Source organism: Equus quagga, chromosome 3 (assembly GCF_021613505.1).
Source record: "Equus quagga isolate Etosha38 chromosome 3, UCLA_HA_Equagga_1.0, whole genome shotgun sequence".
Taxonomy (NCBI): domain Eukaryota; kingdom Metazoa; phylum Chordata; class Mammalia; order Perissodactyla; family Equidae; genus Equus; species Equus quagga.
Genome location: NC_060269.1, coordinates 100,489,272 through 100,505,544, shown reverse-complemented (window position 1 = coordinate 100,505,544; position 16,273 = coordinate 100,489,272). Strand labels below are relative to the sequence as shown.

The 16,273-nt window shown below is 37.7% G+C and overlaps 1 protein-coding gene across 1 annotated transcript in view; it reads left to right on the top strand.

Annotated features, from left to right (window-relative positions):
• Positions 1-937: 937 nt before the first annotated feature.
• AMTN (amelotin) overlaps positions 938-16,273 on the top strand; it is a 16,526-nt gene continuing 1,190 nt past the window's right edge. The window contains exons 1-7 of the mRNA XM_046655755.1: positions 938-991; positions 3,277-3,360; positions 4,337-4,402; positions 5,319-5,408; positions 8,528-8,563; positions 10,256-10,282; positions 12,790-13,054. Of these exons, the coding sequence (XP_046511711.1) occupies positions 938-991; positions 3,277-3,360; positions 4,337-4,402; positions 5,319-5,408; positions 8,528-8,563; positions 10,256-10,282; positions 12,790-13,054 (622 nt within the window). The remainder of the gene's footprint in view (positions 992-3,276; positions 3,361-4,336; positions 4,403-5,318; positions 5,409-8,527; positions 8,564-10,255; positions 10,283-12,789; positions 13,055-16,273) is intronic.

The following is a 16,273-nucleotide window of genomic DNA, read 5'->3' as shown; positions in this document are numbered from 1 at the left end:
ATTTTGTGAAAGAAACCCCAGTGGACCTCTGTGTTTTGCTTAGGTAATCTTTTTCCAAGTTTCTTTTTTCCAGTTACAATAAAGCAAACTATTCAATTTCTAGAAGGCAATTTGGCCACATTTATTGAAATTTAAAACATACATATCCTTTAATACAGTATTTCCAGGAATAATGTCTACAGAAAGACTCCCACATGTGTGAAACACAGTTTTATAAGGATGTTCATTGTACAACTTTTATAATTACAAAATAAAATGGAAATGGATTAAATGTCCATCAAAAGGAAATATAATATAATGTAACCATTAAATATATGAAATAAATCTATATGTACTGGCACATGAAGTTGTCCATTATTTAGGTAAACAAAGTAAGTTGCAGAGCAATACACATAACAGACCTCATTTTTTTAACTATACACCGAGCAGTATATTTTGATGTTTGATTTACGTGTTCATACACACATGATAAAACAGGTACATCTGAGAAGTCACTCGGAAAGGAGTTGGAGATGAAAAAGGATTGTAATTTTTTTATTGCCTGCATTTTTTTAATTACACAAGGCATGTCTTTCTGAAACACCCTCTATTCACACGGTAGACATTGGGTAATATGATGTCTATGGCTAATAACTCACCTAATGAAGTGTTGGGAAGTGAAAGAAACCAAATGATTTCACTGACAGCTAAGTCCTGATTGGTCTTTCGGTTGCCAGCCTCCCAGAGTTGAGTTTAAATTCCGCAGAAACTGGAGAAATCAACCGGACTTTGAATATTGTTTTACCTGTACATTTTGCCTAGTGGACAGAAAGGTACAGTAATTGACCGTGTTTCAAATAGAACAATCTTTTTTTCAAGCATCATCTTCTCTCAAAAGAAAAAAAAAATGGAGTGAAAGAGTAACACAATTTTGTTGTTACAGGCAGCAATTGGAAACATGAAGACTGTGATTCTGCTATTTTGTCTTCTTGGGTCAACTCTGTCATTACCAGTAAGTGCGATATGTTTCTTTATTGTGCCAACTAGCCTTAGCAATATTTCTACTTGTCGACCTCTCTCTCTTCCTGCCTTCCATCAAAACTGCTCTGTTCTGTGATCCATTCCCTTAGGTTCCCGTTTTTATTTTCCAAGGTGAAAGATGACAAACTAATAAGGTGCTAGTGCAAATTTCAATGTACTTACATCTTTTAAATGCATGCATACTATCATAATAGAATTTCAATTATTTTGACAGAGCCAAAAAACTGTAGATACTAATGAACAATTTTTCAAAAGAAACTTTAAATTATAACTGTGATTAGTTCTGTGAAGAAAATGGAGAGAGGGTGGAACAAGACGTGAATAACCAACTGCCTTCTTATTTCATTCCAAATATATATATGTCCTTCTTAAAAGAAGTTGTCTGCAAAAATTTAATTTCTAAACAAGGTTAGTTAGGAGGTTAATTTCTTTTAAACACGGATTTTGCACTTTACCAAATAAATTTACCAAAAGTTTCTTCTAACTAGGGTGTCTCTAGTGTACTTAAATTATCATACAATTTGTAAAAACTCAAGGTAAATAAAACTTTCCAGGAGCACAGCTATCACTCAAGGTGGACTAAGGAGTAGCATGTAGGTTAATGCAGATTGCTGATAGCCAACAGCATGAGACCTGCTGGAGGGCAGTGGTGCAGGGGATGTGAAGGTGGCACTAAAATGTCTACTAGGTACAGTAGCAATTATCAAATGAAAATCAGGACACATTGACAAGGGTTTTTTTTATTATTTGTAAATGAATTTATTGAATTATCATAAAAGCACAAAAAATGAATCAATTTGCAAGTATGGACGCAAGACAGCCTCGTGATTGTTTTCAGTAGATCAAAAGTTGGGCAACAGGATGCACATTGGAGATGGGGCAGGTTGCGTCTTCAGAAGAGTGGCCAGTGTAGGCCTCAAGAAGAAGGTGAATTCAAGCAAAGACTTGAAGCAGAGGAAGGAGTGAGCCAATGGCTGGGGAAAGGGCATTCCAGACAGAGGGAACAAGTGGAGGTGAGGCTCTGAGGCAAGAGTGAGCCTCATCTGTCCCAGAAATAGCAAGTAGCCTGGATGGCAGTAGTCGAGTGAGTGAGAGGAAATGAGGTGGGCCCTCAGAGATGCAGTGGGGCCCAGGGCATGAGGTCTTGTAGGCCATGGTAGGCTCTCTGGATTTTACTCTGAGTGAAAATGGAAGTCAATGGAGGGGTTGAACAGAGGCGTGAAAGGATCAGAATGTTGTTTTCAAAGGACCACTCGGTCTGTGACGCTGACAATAGATTGTGGGGGATAAAAAGACCTATCTGCAGAATTTATTCTTACCCAACCTTAAACCTTAAAGGAACCTCTAAGGACAGATAATGCCAGCCTTGCTTCTTACAACTGAGGGAAAAGTCCAAAGTGAAACCAAGAGTCAGTGGCAGCTGTAGGGTATATCCAAGTGACCCCAGGGCTGATGCAGGGCTGGAGGGCCACACCACACTGTCCTCTGTGATGCAGCCAGGAGCAAAGGTTGATGAGAGTCAACCTGGCCAGGGAGCTTCCACCTGAATGCAGAGGGACTGCTGAGAGAAGCTTATGGAAGGATCCATTTTTTCAAGGACCAAGAGCACCTGCAGGGATCTTAGTACTGGCTCTGCCACTCACCATGTCACCTTGGGCATGTCACTTTACTTCTTTGGGCCTCAGTTTCCTCATTTATAAAACAAAACCATATAATTAGATCATATGGATGGCAAGGACATTTTCACCCCTTAAATTCGGCGATTCTTAATAAACTAGGAAAATACCCTGGCCAGGAAAGGGACTGAACTTCCATTACAGGAAGGGACTTGTCAGGCAAAAGGCAAAAGCAGGAAGCTCCACGAGAATACAGTAGAAATTATGGCAACTTATCTTCAAGCATCAGGAAAAGCAAATGTGTACACAGCTAAGGTGCAGACTATGTATTTCACACCCTGAAAAAGGAGGAAGGCAGTTAAAGAAAAAATATGTGAGCCTAGGAGCCACCCTGGAAATCCATGTGTCCTACCCCACCCTCTCTCCCTCCCCACCACACGCCTCCTTGTCTCGGATTTTTGCACTCTACAATTCCATTTCCTATCATGCACAAAATGCTCCAGGGAATTAAAACTCCTCCAAAACACACAGAGCCTAAAGATAGACATTTTTGCACTGGGTACAACTTGTTATCTCCTGGAAGTAAATGGATATGAAACCTCAAACACATCCCTGCTCTGTCAAATATTTGTTATCACAGATGCAGTTCCCTGCTTTGGGACTTCCTCCCACAAAGCCGGTTCCGGATCAGGCAACACAACTAAACCAACAGCAGCCAAATCAGGTAAGAGTCCCACAAGAGGAAACATTTGCAGACCAGTGGATTGAAAGTCAAAATTTACACAGAGTCTCGTGACTGAACAAGAGAGAGAAGCTTTCCTTTGGGGAGAAAAAAATACAAAAACCAATACAGTCTTCTGAAAATTTTGAGCCAGGAAAACAAATCATCCTCCTTCTTTTTCCTTTTGTCTAAATAATAATTTGGTTTAGCAAGCAAATCTGGTAAACTGAAAAGCAACAGCTACGCCTATTGACAAAGCTTGGTCATCTATGCCCTTGAAATACTGTGACGTTTCATATGTGATATTTCCAGAGCTGGCAGGAATTAAGAGGTAATCTCTAAAAATAACTGCAGATTTCCTCATGGTTTTCTTAAGTTCTTTTGTTGCTGATGACCTGATGTGTTACTGTAAAATGTGTGTCTTTGAGGAATATTTAAATACTTTTGAAAACTGCATTGTCTCTTGGCTACTACCCTTCTTCCCAGTCCAATCCCTCCTCTGCTCTGAAGGACCTCTCCTTACCTCCATCCAGACTTTGTGAAACAGTTCAATTAACACCAGAGTCTAACACGCTCTTTTTAGTCCATGGTCATTAGAAAACACTCAAGTCAGGAGCCAATCTCACTTCTTCAGGAACCTGAAGCTTATACAATTTGGAGACCATTTTTTAGAAAAAGAATATAAAATTAGCTATGTAAAATTAAGTACTGAAGTGAAAAATTCATAGTGAGATAAGAAGTAAGTGAGTTACACATTTTTAAGATGAGAACTACCATAAACACAACACATTCCCAGGGCGCTCACCAGGGCCATGGAAGGGGACAATGCTAGTGAGAGGACCTGAAGATTCACCTTCACTTAGATCCATGGTAAATCCACCTCTGATGGGAATATAGGTTACTTGAGGATATCCACCATTGACAGCATAGTAGAAACAGACAACTTCGTGTCTCATACATCAATTTCAATGTCTTGCAGGTCTTCCCTTCTTTAAATCTAATACCATTGACACAGATGCTAAAACTGGGGTCAGATCTGCAACTGGTGAGTACTCTTTTATATCATTTCAATATCCATTGTTAAATAAATATAATACCTAGTGCTGAGCATGTGTGTGTGTGTGTGTGTGTATCCACAGATGTACACATACACACATATTCATTGTAGATAAGTTGAAAGAGAGAAGACAGAGAAAAGTCAAAGGAAGTTGAATGCTATTCAATACATCAAAAAAGTTTTTCTTGGCAAGAGAATCTCCAAAGGAATTAATCTAATTCTCCAGTCTTTACTGTCTTAGTTCTTCTCACCTATTCTCCAAGCTTCTCTCCTCATTCCTCCCACATATTTTCCTCACTGCCCCATAACACCCATACACCCATACAAACACTACGACCACTGTCATCACCCTAATAACAAGAGCAAATTAATAAAGCTAGGAAGATTTTTGATTTTCTCATATAATATCTGTATAGTTTAATCTGTTTGGGGGATGAAAATATCTTTCCTGATTAGAGTGGACTTTTTTCCAGTGGTCAGACTTAAATATAGTATTATCCCATGTTCAAACTAGATATTTTATTCCGACCCTCACAATTTTCATGGGGATGCCTACAAAGGAATTCATTTCTTCAGAAGAAAACCATCAGAAAAATTCCAGGAACCATTGCTGCTATAGGCAAAAGAGAAAGGTGAGGATAAAATCACCTAAATGATTTTCAAAGAGAATGAGTCAAATGCTGAAGAAAAACCTACTAGGTGAAAAGTTAGTCTGACCTTGTGATACTAGTAGACTAAACAAGTCTTTGAACTTCATTTCTATATCTAATTCCTAATGCAAGAGTATGCTATATATTTACATAGCAAATCCTCCCTTTAAACGTGTTTTACATTTAGCAAATACCTTCTGGTTTCCTGAATGTTCAACTGAAACAACACAATGAAAATCTTCATTGCCCTACAGCTAAACCCTGCTGCAGGAGTGGCACCTGGTGCCCAGACCCTCCCACTGACCCTGGGGGGTCTGAAGGCACAACAACAGCTGCAGTCACAGGTAAGTTCAATGAGGGGACTCAGTTTACATTGGGGAGCATTCTCACTCAGATGGGAGCCTAAAGCGGAGGAAAGAACCTCTTCAAGGTTTTGAAAGTTTCCTCCAGACAATCTGCAGGTGGATATTCTACAAACATAGAACTATCTTCGGCAATTTGGTTCTTGCTGAAAATCCATGAAAACACACCCAGAAAACTAAGCATGCTCTCCCTTAACCTCTCTAGAACTTGTTTGTAATGGGTAACAGAAAATGTGAAAAGTTCGGGAATACTGAAAAGTAAAAGATATAAAGGGCGAAATCAAGAGGTGTCGGGATTCTTCTCTAGCATGCTGTGTTTTCTATTGAAGACTTTCTGGGTGACAGAATCATCTCCAAGAAAAATTAAGTGGATCATTTATCTGCAGCAAATCTAATCTTCTTGGTTTTGTGCCCTTTTTTCATGCCGTCTTTCAAGTCCCTAAGGCTTTCTAGTACTTTCTCTCCTCCCATCATTACTTGCTTTCAGGAAAAATCCTGGAAAACACTCTCACACTCAAATTTAAATGACACATTTAGAGCATCACTCCTTTTGGAAGTGTTTGCATCTTTAACTACAGACAAAGCCTAAATTTTTACCTTATGAAATTTCTCTAAATAGCTTAATAGTCTCTGGAGAAAAATATAATGATCCCTTTATGAGTAGACTAAGTTAGTTATTATGGACAATTTATTCTCCCCATCAGGTGACCTCAGGCCCTATCTTTCCCACATAATGTTCTCTTTTTTTGTAGCTTTATTATTTAGTACATACATATGTTAATTATAGGGAATTTGAATAGTCTTTGCAGTTTGAAATATTCACTTACAGCATTGTTTTTGAGGATTGCCTAGTATTTCACTGTATTGCAAAAATTGGGTTTATTTTTCCAGAATTTGCTTCTCTAAGCCATAGACCAATATATCCTAACCATCTTCTTACCTGTATGATGTACACTTCCAGGTTTTAAATAAGAGCAAGTTTGTATTAATTAATAATTACAATGAAGTCTGAGTTTAATTGACAACATAATTTTAAGCTGCTCAATTTAAATTCCATGTCATATGCAACTAATACTTTATACCTTCATTTGTTCAAAATAACACAAAAATCTCTGTACTGCTTCATTTATTCATATTTGTGAAGTTTTGTAAAATAACTAATTTGTACATTTCTTTTTTAAAATTGAAATGTATCTTTGTCTATCAGTCAGTTCTTACTACTTTCAGATATATTAGAGGCTTCACTCAAAGTTTAGCTGCTTATTTATACCTTAATAGTAAAAGTGATCCTCTGAAAAAGGCTAGAGAGACGGGCAAATAAAATGAGAATCTCTTTAACATGTGATCCTGGTGTGATCTATACGTCAACTGCCCAGATCCAGACTCAGTTGCTACCCTGCTCGACCCTTGAAGTCAGACTTAGCACAACTTTATATTTGCCAAAGAATATCCGTTCCAGACAAAAGTGTTAGTGGGCACCGTAGATATGACTGCAGGCTCAATGGAGAGGGTTTGACATTACACACTCCCCAACATGCAATAATATGAATGAATCCCCATTTTTGGTGAGGATCCTTCAGTTTCTCCAGCTATGCCACCACCAAAGGTTCCTGTACTTGACTTTGTCCTATACAACCCCAGTAACCTCTGACCTTGCCTTTCCTTAGGCAGAGAGTGGCTTACGTCCCCTGCCAGAAACTTGGTCACCTTTCCGTAGCTCTAATTTATCAAAGCAAGGCCAACGTAGTTGAGTGAACTCTAGAACTATATAACTTCTGGTCAAATTCCAACTTTCCACTGACTACTTGTGGGATGTTGACCAAGTTACTTAACTGCTCTATGGCCCACTTTTCTCATAATTTAAGATGGGAATTAAAGTAGAACCTACCTCTAGAGCTGTGATAAGGATTAAAGCAGTAAATACACACAAAACACTTAGAATAGTGCCCACCACATAGTAAACACTTAATAAGTGCCAGGTATTATTATTTCAAATAAATTCTCTATCTTCAACTAATACTAACTTTTCTCCTTGTTGTTGCATTGGTGAACAATTAAATTATCTTTCATCACAATTTTTACTTAGACATCCGTGTTTTCCTATTTGTATCTTTTTGCTCTTTCTAACTTCCCTTTAAAGAAGAAATTTCTATTTTGTTTTCTCTCAAAACCCGAGTGTCTCCTCTCCCCAACCCATTTTCCCATTGTCACCCTGAAGATTAGTGGGTTTTGTTGTTGTTGTTAGAAGCCAAGGATCTGATAGGAAGGAAGGCTTTTTCTTAAATGCATGTACTTTTTACCTTTTGGCATTATGGTTATCACTATACCAACTATCTTTGGAAGTAGTAAAATTAAGAGTCTATTTCATAAGACTTCAAATCTTTTGGGTTGGTTAGTATTAACATCCCATTTTGATGATTTTCCTGAAACAGTGTGAATTTCTATGGAAATAAAAATAAATCCGTGACAAACTCTAAGTTAATCCTTAGAGTACTACAGCACACCAACCCTTCACCCAAATTGCTTCAACCATAAACTCATATTTAGATAGTTATCAGTGACCAATAGCGCTATTTCTCACTTTGTTCTAAGAGCTCGGCCGGTGCCAGGGGTTATTGAACAATATCATTCATCAGTTCCTATCAGTGCTCTATTTTAACAGCAAAATATCCAGGCAGCTACTATGAAACTAAATATATATGCTTCGAGAAATCTATTTTAAAATATCCATTATGTGTTTTAATGTCTTCTGCCACATAAACACATGCATTTTTATTGCATTTTATATCATTATTACTTGGAGTAATTTTCAGTTTGAAGATAGCTTGAGGCCAAAGTTATTTTTTGTTCGTTCAGTTTACTAAATTCCACCTTCTAAATGTGCTGCCTTGGACTGGTTTTTAAATCTCTCCAGGTCTAATCTTTTTACAAAATGGATGAGTTGCATTTCCCATCCAGCTCTATGAATCTATATCTATGATTACAGATGATACATTGCAACAGATACTGCACCCTTTTAAGAAAGTCTCAATATTTATATCATCTGCCAGAATTTACCTTTGAATATTTTTTTTTACTGAATTTTTCACTATTTTTTCCAGATGTTACCAATTTTTGTAGCACAATTTGGAGCACAGGTAAGATTATTTTTTAAGATGATTTTGATTTGAAATCATTTTAGTGTGAAATATTGAATCCTTCCTCAATTCCCCAGATAGTTGCTGAGTTCCTGTTTACTTTGCACTGTATGGACACTAATATTAACTAGTTGTTGTTAGTGCCATGGAGTCAATTCTGAGTCCTCAAAAGCCCGTGAACAGCAGAGCTGCACCTTGCCCAGTCTTTTGGTGCCGTCGTCTCCCCTTCCTGCACTACCTCAGACAATGTTCTGCTGCTATTCATAGGGTATTGCCAGTTTTTTGGAAGTGGGTGGCAGGGTACTTCTTCCTAGTCTGTCTTAGTGTGGAAACTCCGCTGAAACTCTGTCCACCATGGGTGACACTGCTGGTATTTGAAATCCCGGTGGCATGGCTTTCAGCATCACAGCAACATGCAGCCACCACAGTAAGACCACCGACAGACGGGTGGTGTGCTTTTTTGACTGGGAAAGAACAGTGAAAGCACTGAATCTCAACGACTAGACCACCAGGGCTGGCTGTTGCCACCAAGAGCCAACACTTTTGAGCACTTGGTATATGCCAGGCCCTGTTCTAAGTACTTTATTATTTATTATGTACTATTTCATTTGCTCTTTGAAAGAACCTTTGGTAGACAATATTTTTATTTTCAATTTTAAGATGAGTAACTGGAGATACTTACAGTTACGCAGTTGCAATCACATAGTTAGTAAATGTCACAGATGAAGCAACCAGTCGATTCTTTAAACTACACTGTTAAGAAAAAAATTAATTAATGGGGATGATCTAATGATCAATGATTTGCAAGATTTATTTTTTAATCTCAAATTTATTTATTAACTATAAATCTTATCCTCAAAACAAAAATCAAATGTTTTCTCTTCTCCCTCCCTGTTTTCCGTTGGGAAAGATAATTCTTGAGATCACTGATAAAATTACCAAAGACCAAAATCAAATAAGAGCATCAAGTGGCAGCTTTTACTTCTAAAAGCAGAGTCGAATATAAAATTCATATCAACTCTGAATTCCACCTCTGGGAACACATCCCAAGGAAATAATCTGAAATACAGTAAAAGTCTATTAACAAATATATTCATCAAAATAATATTTATACTAGAGAAGAATATTGAGTGCAGCTTAAATTTAAACAAAAGGAAAATGATTAAGTAAACTGTACAACATAAAAGCAAACACTTTGTGACCATTCAAAAGGGTATTTATTAAAATTTGTCAGTAATGTGGTTAAATGATCACTGTATAGTATTAAAAGAAAAGGTAAGACACAAATTGTGTATATGACATGACTTCTATCATGTAAAGAAGAAATGTGTGAAAAACATCTGGAAGAAAATACATTAAACTCTGAAGGATGGGATTATATTTTTTTCTTTATTGCTTTCTGTATTTTCCAAGTTCCCTCCAATGTCCATCTATTACTTAATAATAGAAAAATACATAGTTTTTAAAATACAGAAGACCTCACATCACTCAGATATGAAATGTTAGCAGTCCAATATCACGTGCTGACTTGAGTTTTGTGATACAAGTCACAAAGGCAGTTTAGAATATTGTCGAAAATAAAAAATCTGTCCTTATAACCTTTAAAACTATTAAGTTTTTAAGTTATCTTATACACATATTGCCTCAAATATATTAAAATTTGTCTAATAAAGTGTGTTATTTTCCTTTTAGGGTACTATCCTAAGCTCAGAGGAATTGGTAAAAAAAAATTTTTTAATTACTGGCATTTCAAATTCTTTTCACTGCTACCATAATGCTATTTTCTGTCCTCATATAGTCTCTTTTGACCACAAACCCTAAACCTGGTGCCTACTACAGAAAACTGAACATTTTTGTAGATCCTTGCATTGGGTTGTCCTTTGTCTAGCTGGGGATTTCATCATCTTTCTTCAGCTACTTTTCCATTAATTTGACTTAGCTTTTGTTTTCTACATATTGATGTCAGATTCAGTTCTGTCCAGAAAGCCAAGGCATATCTTTAAACTTTGTGTTGATTAAAATCTAGGATGACAAATTATTAAAACACATGCAGATACAGAATAATATACATATTGATATTTATCAGCAAAGATTAATTTTCTTGACTTAAATTTTTAACTTTTGTAGGAAAATATATTATGTTTCTAGCATCTTACAGTGATGAATGAACTCTTCCCTATACATATGAATAAGTAGAGGGCTGAACCTAAATAAAACTCATATTACCATTACTAGGTACTTCCATGCATTTTCCTGTAAGTCATTTTTAGAGAAAAATTACTTGAATTAATGTGGTACCTAAATATGACACTGAAGTAAAGACTTGAGGGAATACCTGGAGAGAGAGTTTTTTAAAAATCTTTCTATTATGAAAAAGATAGAGATTTTTCTGGATTGTCCATAAATAAAGTCAAGTAACGGGGCATGTTTTGCCAACAATGATACCCAAACACCCATAACTACCAGTTACTGAGCCGATTCTATATAACGGGCACCTTGGTAGACCTTTTACACCCATTACTTTTAATCCTCATCAAAGGACAAAGTAGAGATTTTTTAAGCCCAATTTTATACATAAAGAAACGGAGGCTCAGAGAGCTTAAGAAACTTAGGTTCCAAGGTCAAAAAAGAGTAGATCCAGATCAAAAGCCATTTTTCTATCCCCTACACCAGTGGTTTTCAAACTTTTCCAGTAAAATCCACAGTAACAGCTACATTTTTCATTCAACTAACACACACATACATATGCACACAAGTTTCATGAAACAATATTTACCTGTACTATATAGAATGTACTCGGTAATTTATAGTCTGTTCTTTTTGTGTTATTTTTTAAAGATTGGCGACACCCACCTTCTTTATTTCAAATCTATGGATGTCACCATCCCCAATTTGAAAACTTCTCTATTCTATTCTTGTCTCTCTTCCAGCATAAGTCTAATTTCTGGTTTCAGTGCCTTGTAAATCTAAGACAGTATTTCCCAAACTTCAGTTCCGGACCACCAAATCAGGACAACTTGGAGTGCTGGTTAAAAATGCAGATTTCTGGGGCCGCCCAGTGGCGTAGTGGTTAAGTTTGCGCTCCTCTCTGGTGGCCCAGGGTTCACTGGTTCAGATCCCAAGCCGGACCTATGCACTGTTCATCAAGCCATGCTGTGGCAGCGTTCCACATACAAAATAGAGGAAGACTGGCACAGATGTTAGCTCAGGGACAATCTTCCTCAAGCAAAAGGAGGAAGATGGGCAACGGATGTTAGTTCAGGGCCAATCTTTCTCACCAAAAAAATAAATAAATAATTCAGATTTCTGGGTCCTGCCCTAGACTTGCTCAACAGAATTTCTCTAACAGGGGAGCCTAGGAATGTGTCCTTTTGACAAGCTCTTCAAATGGTTCATATGCAAACTAACATTTGAGAACCACACTCAAGGAAACTGACCTGTGTCTTAATTATGAGCCCTCCACTCTTTTTATTCTATGAAGATGCCATCAGAACTGCAAGGTCCAAGAGGACTGGTTCCTGCCTGAACTCCAAAACCAGCTGATATCAAATTATTTCTTCTTAGGAGGAACTTCTCACAGTAATTTTTTTCCCAGAAAAAAAAAAAACAAGTGTAGGCAACAACAGCATTCACTACCAGTGTGCAAACTATTGAAAGGCTGATAGAGAGGAGTTTCGTTGAGTAACTGGAATTGCCAAGGGAAATAGTTCTGACTGAATATTCCAATGCCTTTGAAAAATATCAAAAGAAACTTAAAGGGATGCAAACCATGAGATGAAGATTGATTGATCTACTTGAACTAATTTGTCCATTCATTTTTAGTCTCCTAAATTACCTTTAAAAAATTATGGGCAAAAGTAGGTCAATAAGGGAGATAGAGCCTTCTGTAATTGTGTGGATTTTCTGCCTTGGTTCTACCTTCAGATACACCTGATGGTAACAAATTATGCATTATTCCTTTTCCTGTGACTGGTTTGCTTCTGGCTTCCCCTTTCTAAGGGAAATGGGGCACAGCAAGGAAGCCCAGTAATGAAACCAGAATCAGGCTCAGAAGAGGGAGGCCTTTCTTCTGAGCAATTCCCGGTCTTTATTATTTTCTCTGACTCTACCTTCTCCATCCTGCCGTTCCTGCCCAAACTTACTGCCCTCAAAGGAGAAAAGGCTGGTTGACCAGCCTTCCAATGTGTTCTTTTGACTTCGTTTTCTGTTTCCTTCCCTCATTCCAGCCAGCGGCCCCGCAAATCTTCGCAGGCCTCATCTTCCAGCCCTTGTTCCCTGGAGGCATCCTGCCCACCAGTCAGGCCAATCCAGACGTCCAGAACGGAATCCTTCCTGCAGGACAAGGAGGAGTAAAGCCCGCCATCCAGGGAACCTCAGAGAGCCCCTTGCCAACTACCAGCGACACAGACGATGACTTTGGAGGGACCACCCCTGAAGGCATACAGAGGGGCATGCGCACTACTGAGGAAACCATCACAAAGTCCCCCAATGGTAAGTTCTTCCAGCAAAAAAAAAATGCCCCTTGGCCATGAAAGTCACCTGCGGAGTGAAACAAGAGTTCTTCCTTGTCTTGCCCTGACAAACACGGATCCTGACAAAATCAGGGAACCCCTTTGTTCATTCACAGTTGATTCCGGCAATGTGAGGGAATATTTTTACTGGACCACCAACCCCATTGTATCAACCCAAAAAGAAGACATTTAATTGCTGACCTAACATACATTCCACCTTAGGTCAGAGCTGGAAATATTTGGAAACAGACTGTGCTCTCCCTTTCCTGTCTCCCCCTGTGCCCCCAAACATACACAGGCCCACAGCAGACCCAGTTAATCAATCATAATACTCTTTTCTACTCACCGATAATGGATGAGCCTCAGAACCTTTCAACCTAATGTTGCAAGCAGCCACTGTAATAGACCAGAGTTAACATAGTAGGTGAACCATGTGCCATTCCCGTCAGATGTGATTTAAGAAATGTGGCAAAAATAAGCTCTTCTAACACCAAAGATCAAAGATAATCATTTAACAAGTGGAGATGTCTAGAACCAAATGTCCTTGGAGGTAACAAAAGAATGGTTTGATATTGATATTCTTGCTCCTAGGAAAGAAATTTTGACGTCAAGTAAAAATGTTTAAATTCAATACGCTTTTACCTACATTTAAAAAATGTTTTATTTTCTTCCAGGAATTCAGTAAGCTGTTTCCAATTTTTTCAACTAAACCACCTCAAATGTAGTGGTACATGTGAATCTTTTTCATTGATCATATGATGGAACAGTGAGACATACTGGAGAGAATCAGAAGAAATCAATTCTTAGTTGATCTAAAAGCTTTCTTGAAATTTCAGAAAACATATTCTTCCTAGAGAATACTGACTTTTGAAAAAGAATAATTAAATGGATACGTTCGTCTTTGAAATGTAACATTATGCCACCCTGGACCTGGAAGATATGTATATTAAAACATATTCTGAAACTGACTCTTTTTCTTCTTTGGGAATGGAAGAGAGTTGGAGCCTTTCAGAAACTACGTTACCTCAGGATCCGTAGATGACACTCTAGGTTTAGAACTTTCCTTGGAAGTAGGTAGTGCTTGTCACTGGAGTGGACATGCAGCAGTGGAAGGACAATTTCTGATTTCCTCACAACCACCTTATGACCCACTCTCTCCCATAAGAGCCAGAAATTTAATTTTCAATAAGCAAATTATGTTTTATCATCTAAAATGCACAATGGAAACAAAGAATTATAAATCATATGGCCTGTCCTCAAGCTGCTAGTAATTGTGGCATTTAATGTTTCATTTTGGTGTGTCTGAGAGTGAGAAATGACATTGATAAAGTAAATCACTCTTGCTCCACACACGTAAAAGGTAGAATTTAATTTGATTTAAATTTATAACCTGGACCATTGCCATTCATTCAGAGTGGGAGAGAGTGAGAGGGATTAACACAAGCTAAGCTACAGCCCCAAGAAATGAAAGATGTGGATACATTGAATAACATTTCTCACTGTATTTGAGCAGCCCTATCAGGGTGGAACAAACTCAAATATATACCCACAAAATACATTCCATGTTAAGTTTTTCAAGTAGTTAAAGATTTACTAGTGGTGAAGATTTATTAGCCACAGTGTTTCAGATTTGCAGAAGCTGAGTAAGATATTTATGAATTGTCCAGGTTTTCATAGCCAAAGGAGAGCAAATTTGGACTCAATTTTCCAAAAATATTTTGCCATTAGTGTCATGTGATACTAATTAGAAGTGCTATCAAAAGATATCCTGGGTAACTATCAAAAAAACATTCCCTTGGTGGCTGGCCAGTGCCATCATGGTTAAGTTTGCGTGCTCCACTTCAGTGGCCCAGCATTCCCAGGTTCAGATCCCAGATGCAGACCTATACATCACTCATCAAGCCACGCTGTGGCAGCATCCCACATACAAAGTAGAGGAAGATTGGCAGAGATGTTCCTCAAGTGAAAAGAGGAAGATTGGCAACAGATATTAGCTCAGAGCCAATCTTCCTCACCAAAAAAAAAAAAAAAAAAACCCTCTAAGCCTCTTTTTCTAATCTGTAAAATGCGGGCAAAAACCCCTGTCATAGGTATCCCACAAAGTTAACCTGATGATCAAAGCAGATAACACACAAAAGTGCTTTGCAAACTCCAAGCAACTAGAGAATTTCATTTTGTTTCCTTTCAATATCCTTCAAACCAATTGAAATTGTCTGTCCTCCCATTTCCACAGCATCTCCCCATACTTCCTCACTATAGTTAAGTTATTGGTTCAAGTGTATGATACCCAGCTTGACCTTCTTGACCAGGTATCTTCCTGGAGAATGCTACTCCTGGGGGAATCTGAAGACTTTCCAAGGGCTACAGGCAGACAGATGGTTTTAAGGGCTTGATTTCCATTCCTAACACCCACATAGGTACTTTCCCGAGACACAGCCGCCTGAGAACAGTCCTCCTTTTCTTCCTCTCCTTTCGTAGTCACTCTTTCCCCACACTGCAAAAGAAAGACTTAGGTCTCATCTATCACTGGTCTTACTGTGGAAAATTGCTCTGCGTCGAAAACCTCCAGGACACGAAACAAAGGAAGAATTTCAAATATTGGAGCCGGTATTCAGAATGAGAATGGCCTTTTGCCACTCAGGTAGTTTCTTGTTCTTAGCTTTCAACACAATCAAATAGCAACCTAAGGGAATTATCAGGTAATTGATCCTTGAAAACATTTTTGATGGTAGAAATTAAACTATGAAATCAAAAATGTTTAGTTATTAATTCATTTTGAAATATCGATAATACATAAATTACATGTTAATACAAATAACATACTTTTTAAATTAAAAATAAGTACATTTTTTAAAAATTTGCTGAGAATAGTTAATTTAATTCACAAAATTTAGTGAAAAGAGCAGTTTTAGCTTTGAAATCTCTTTCATGTTTCTCTTAATGAAAGATAATATGATACTCACATCTGGCTCTGCTTTCAGTCTGCATCTGTCAGAATATCACAGACGTAATTGCTGGAAAATTCCACTGTATACTCTTGAAAGAATGAAAATGAAAAAGGAAAGTGTAGTTTTTATATTATTATAAAAATAGTTTTACCTCATTGACCTATCCAAAGGATCTCAGGGACCCCCAAGAACCCTCACCAAACTTTGAGAACAACTTTGAGGCATGTCACATCCATTTTTTTTATCCTCTC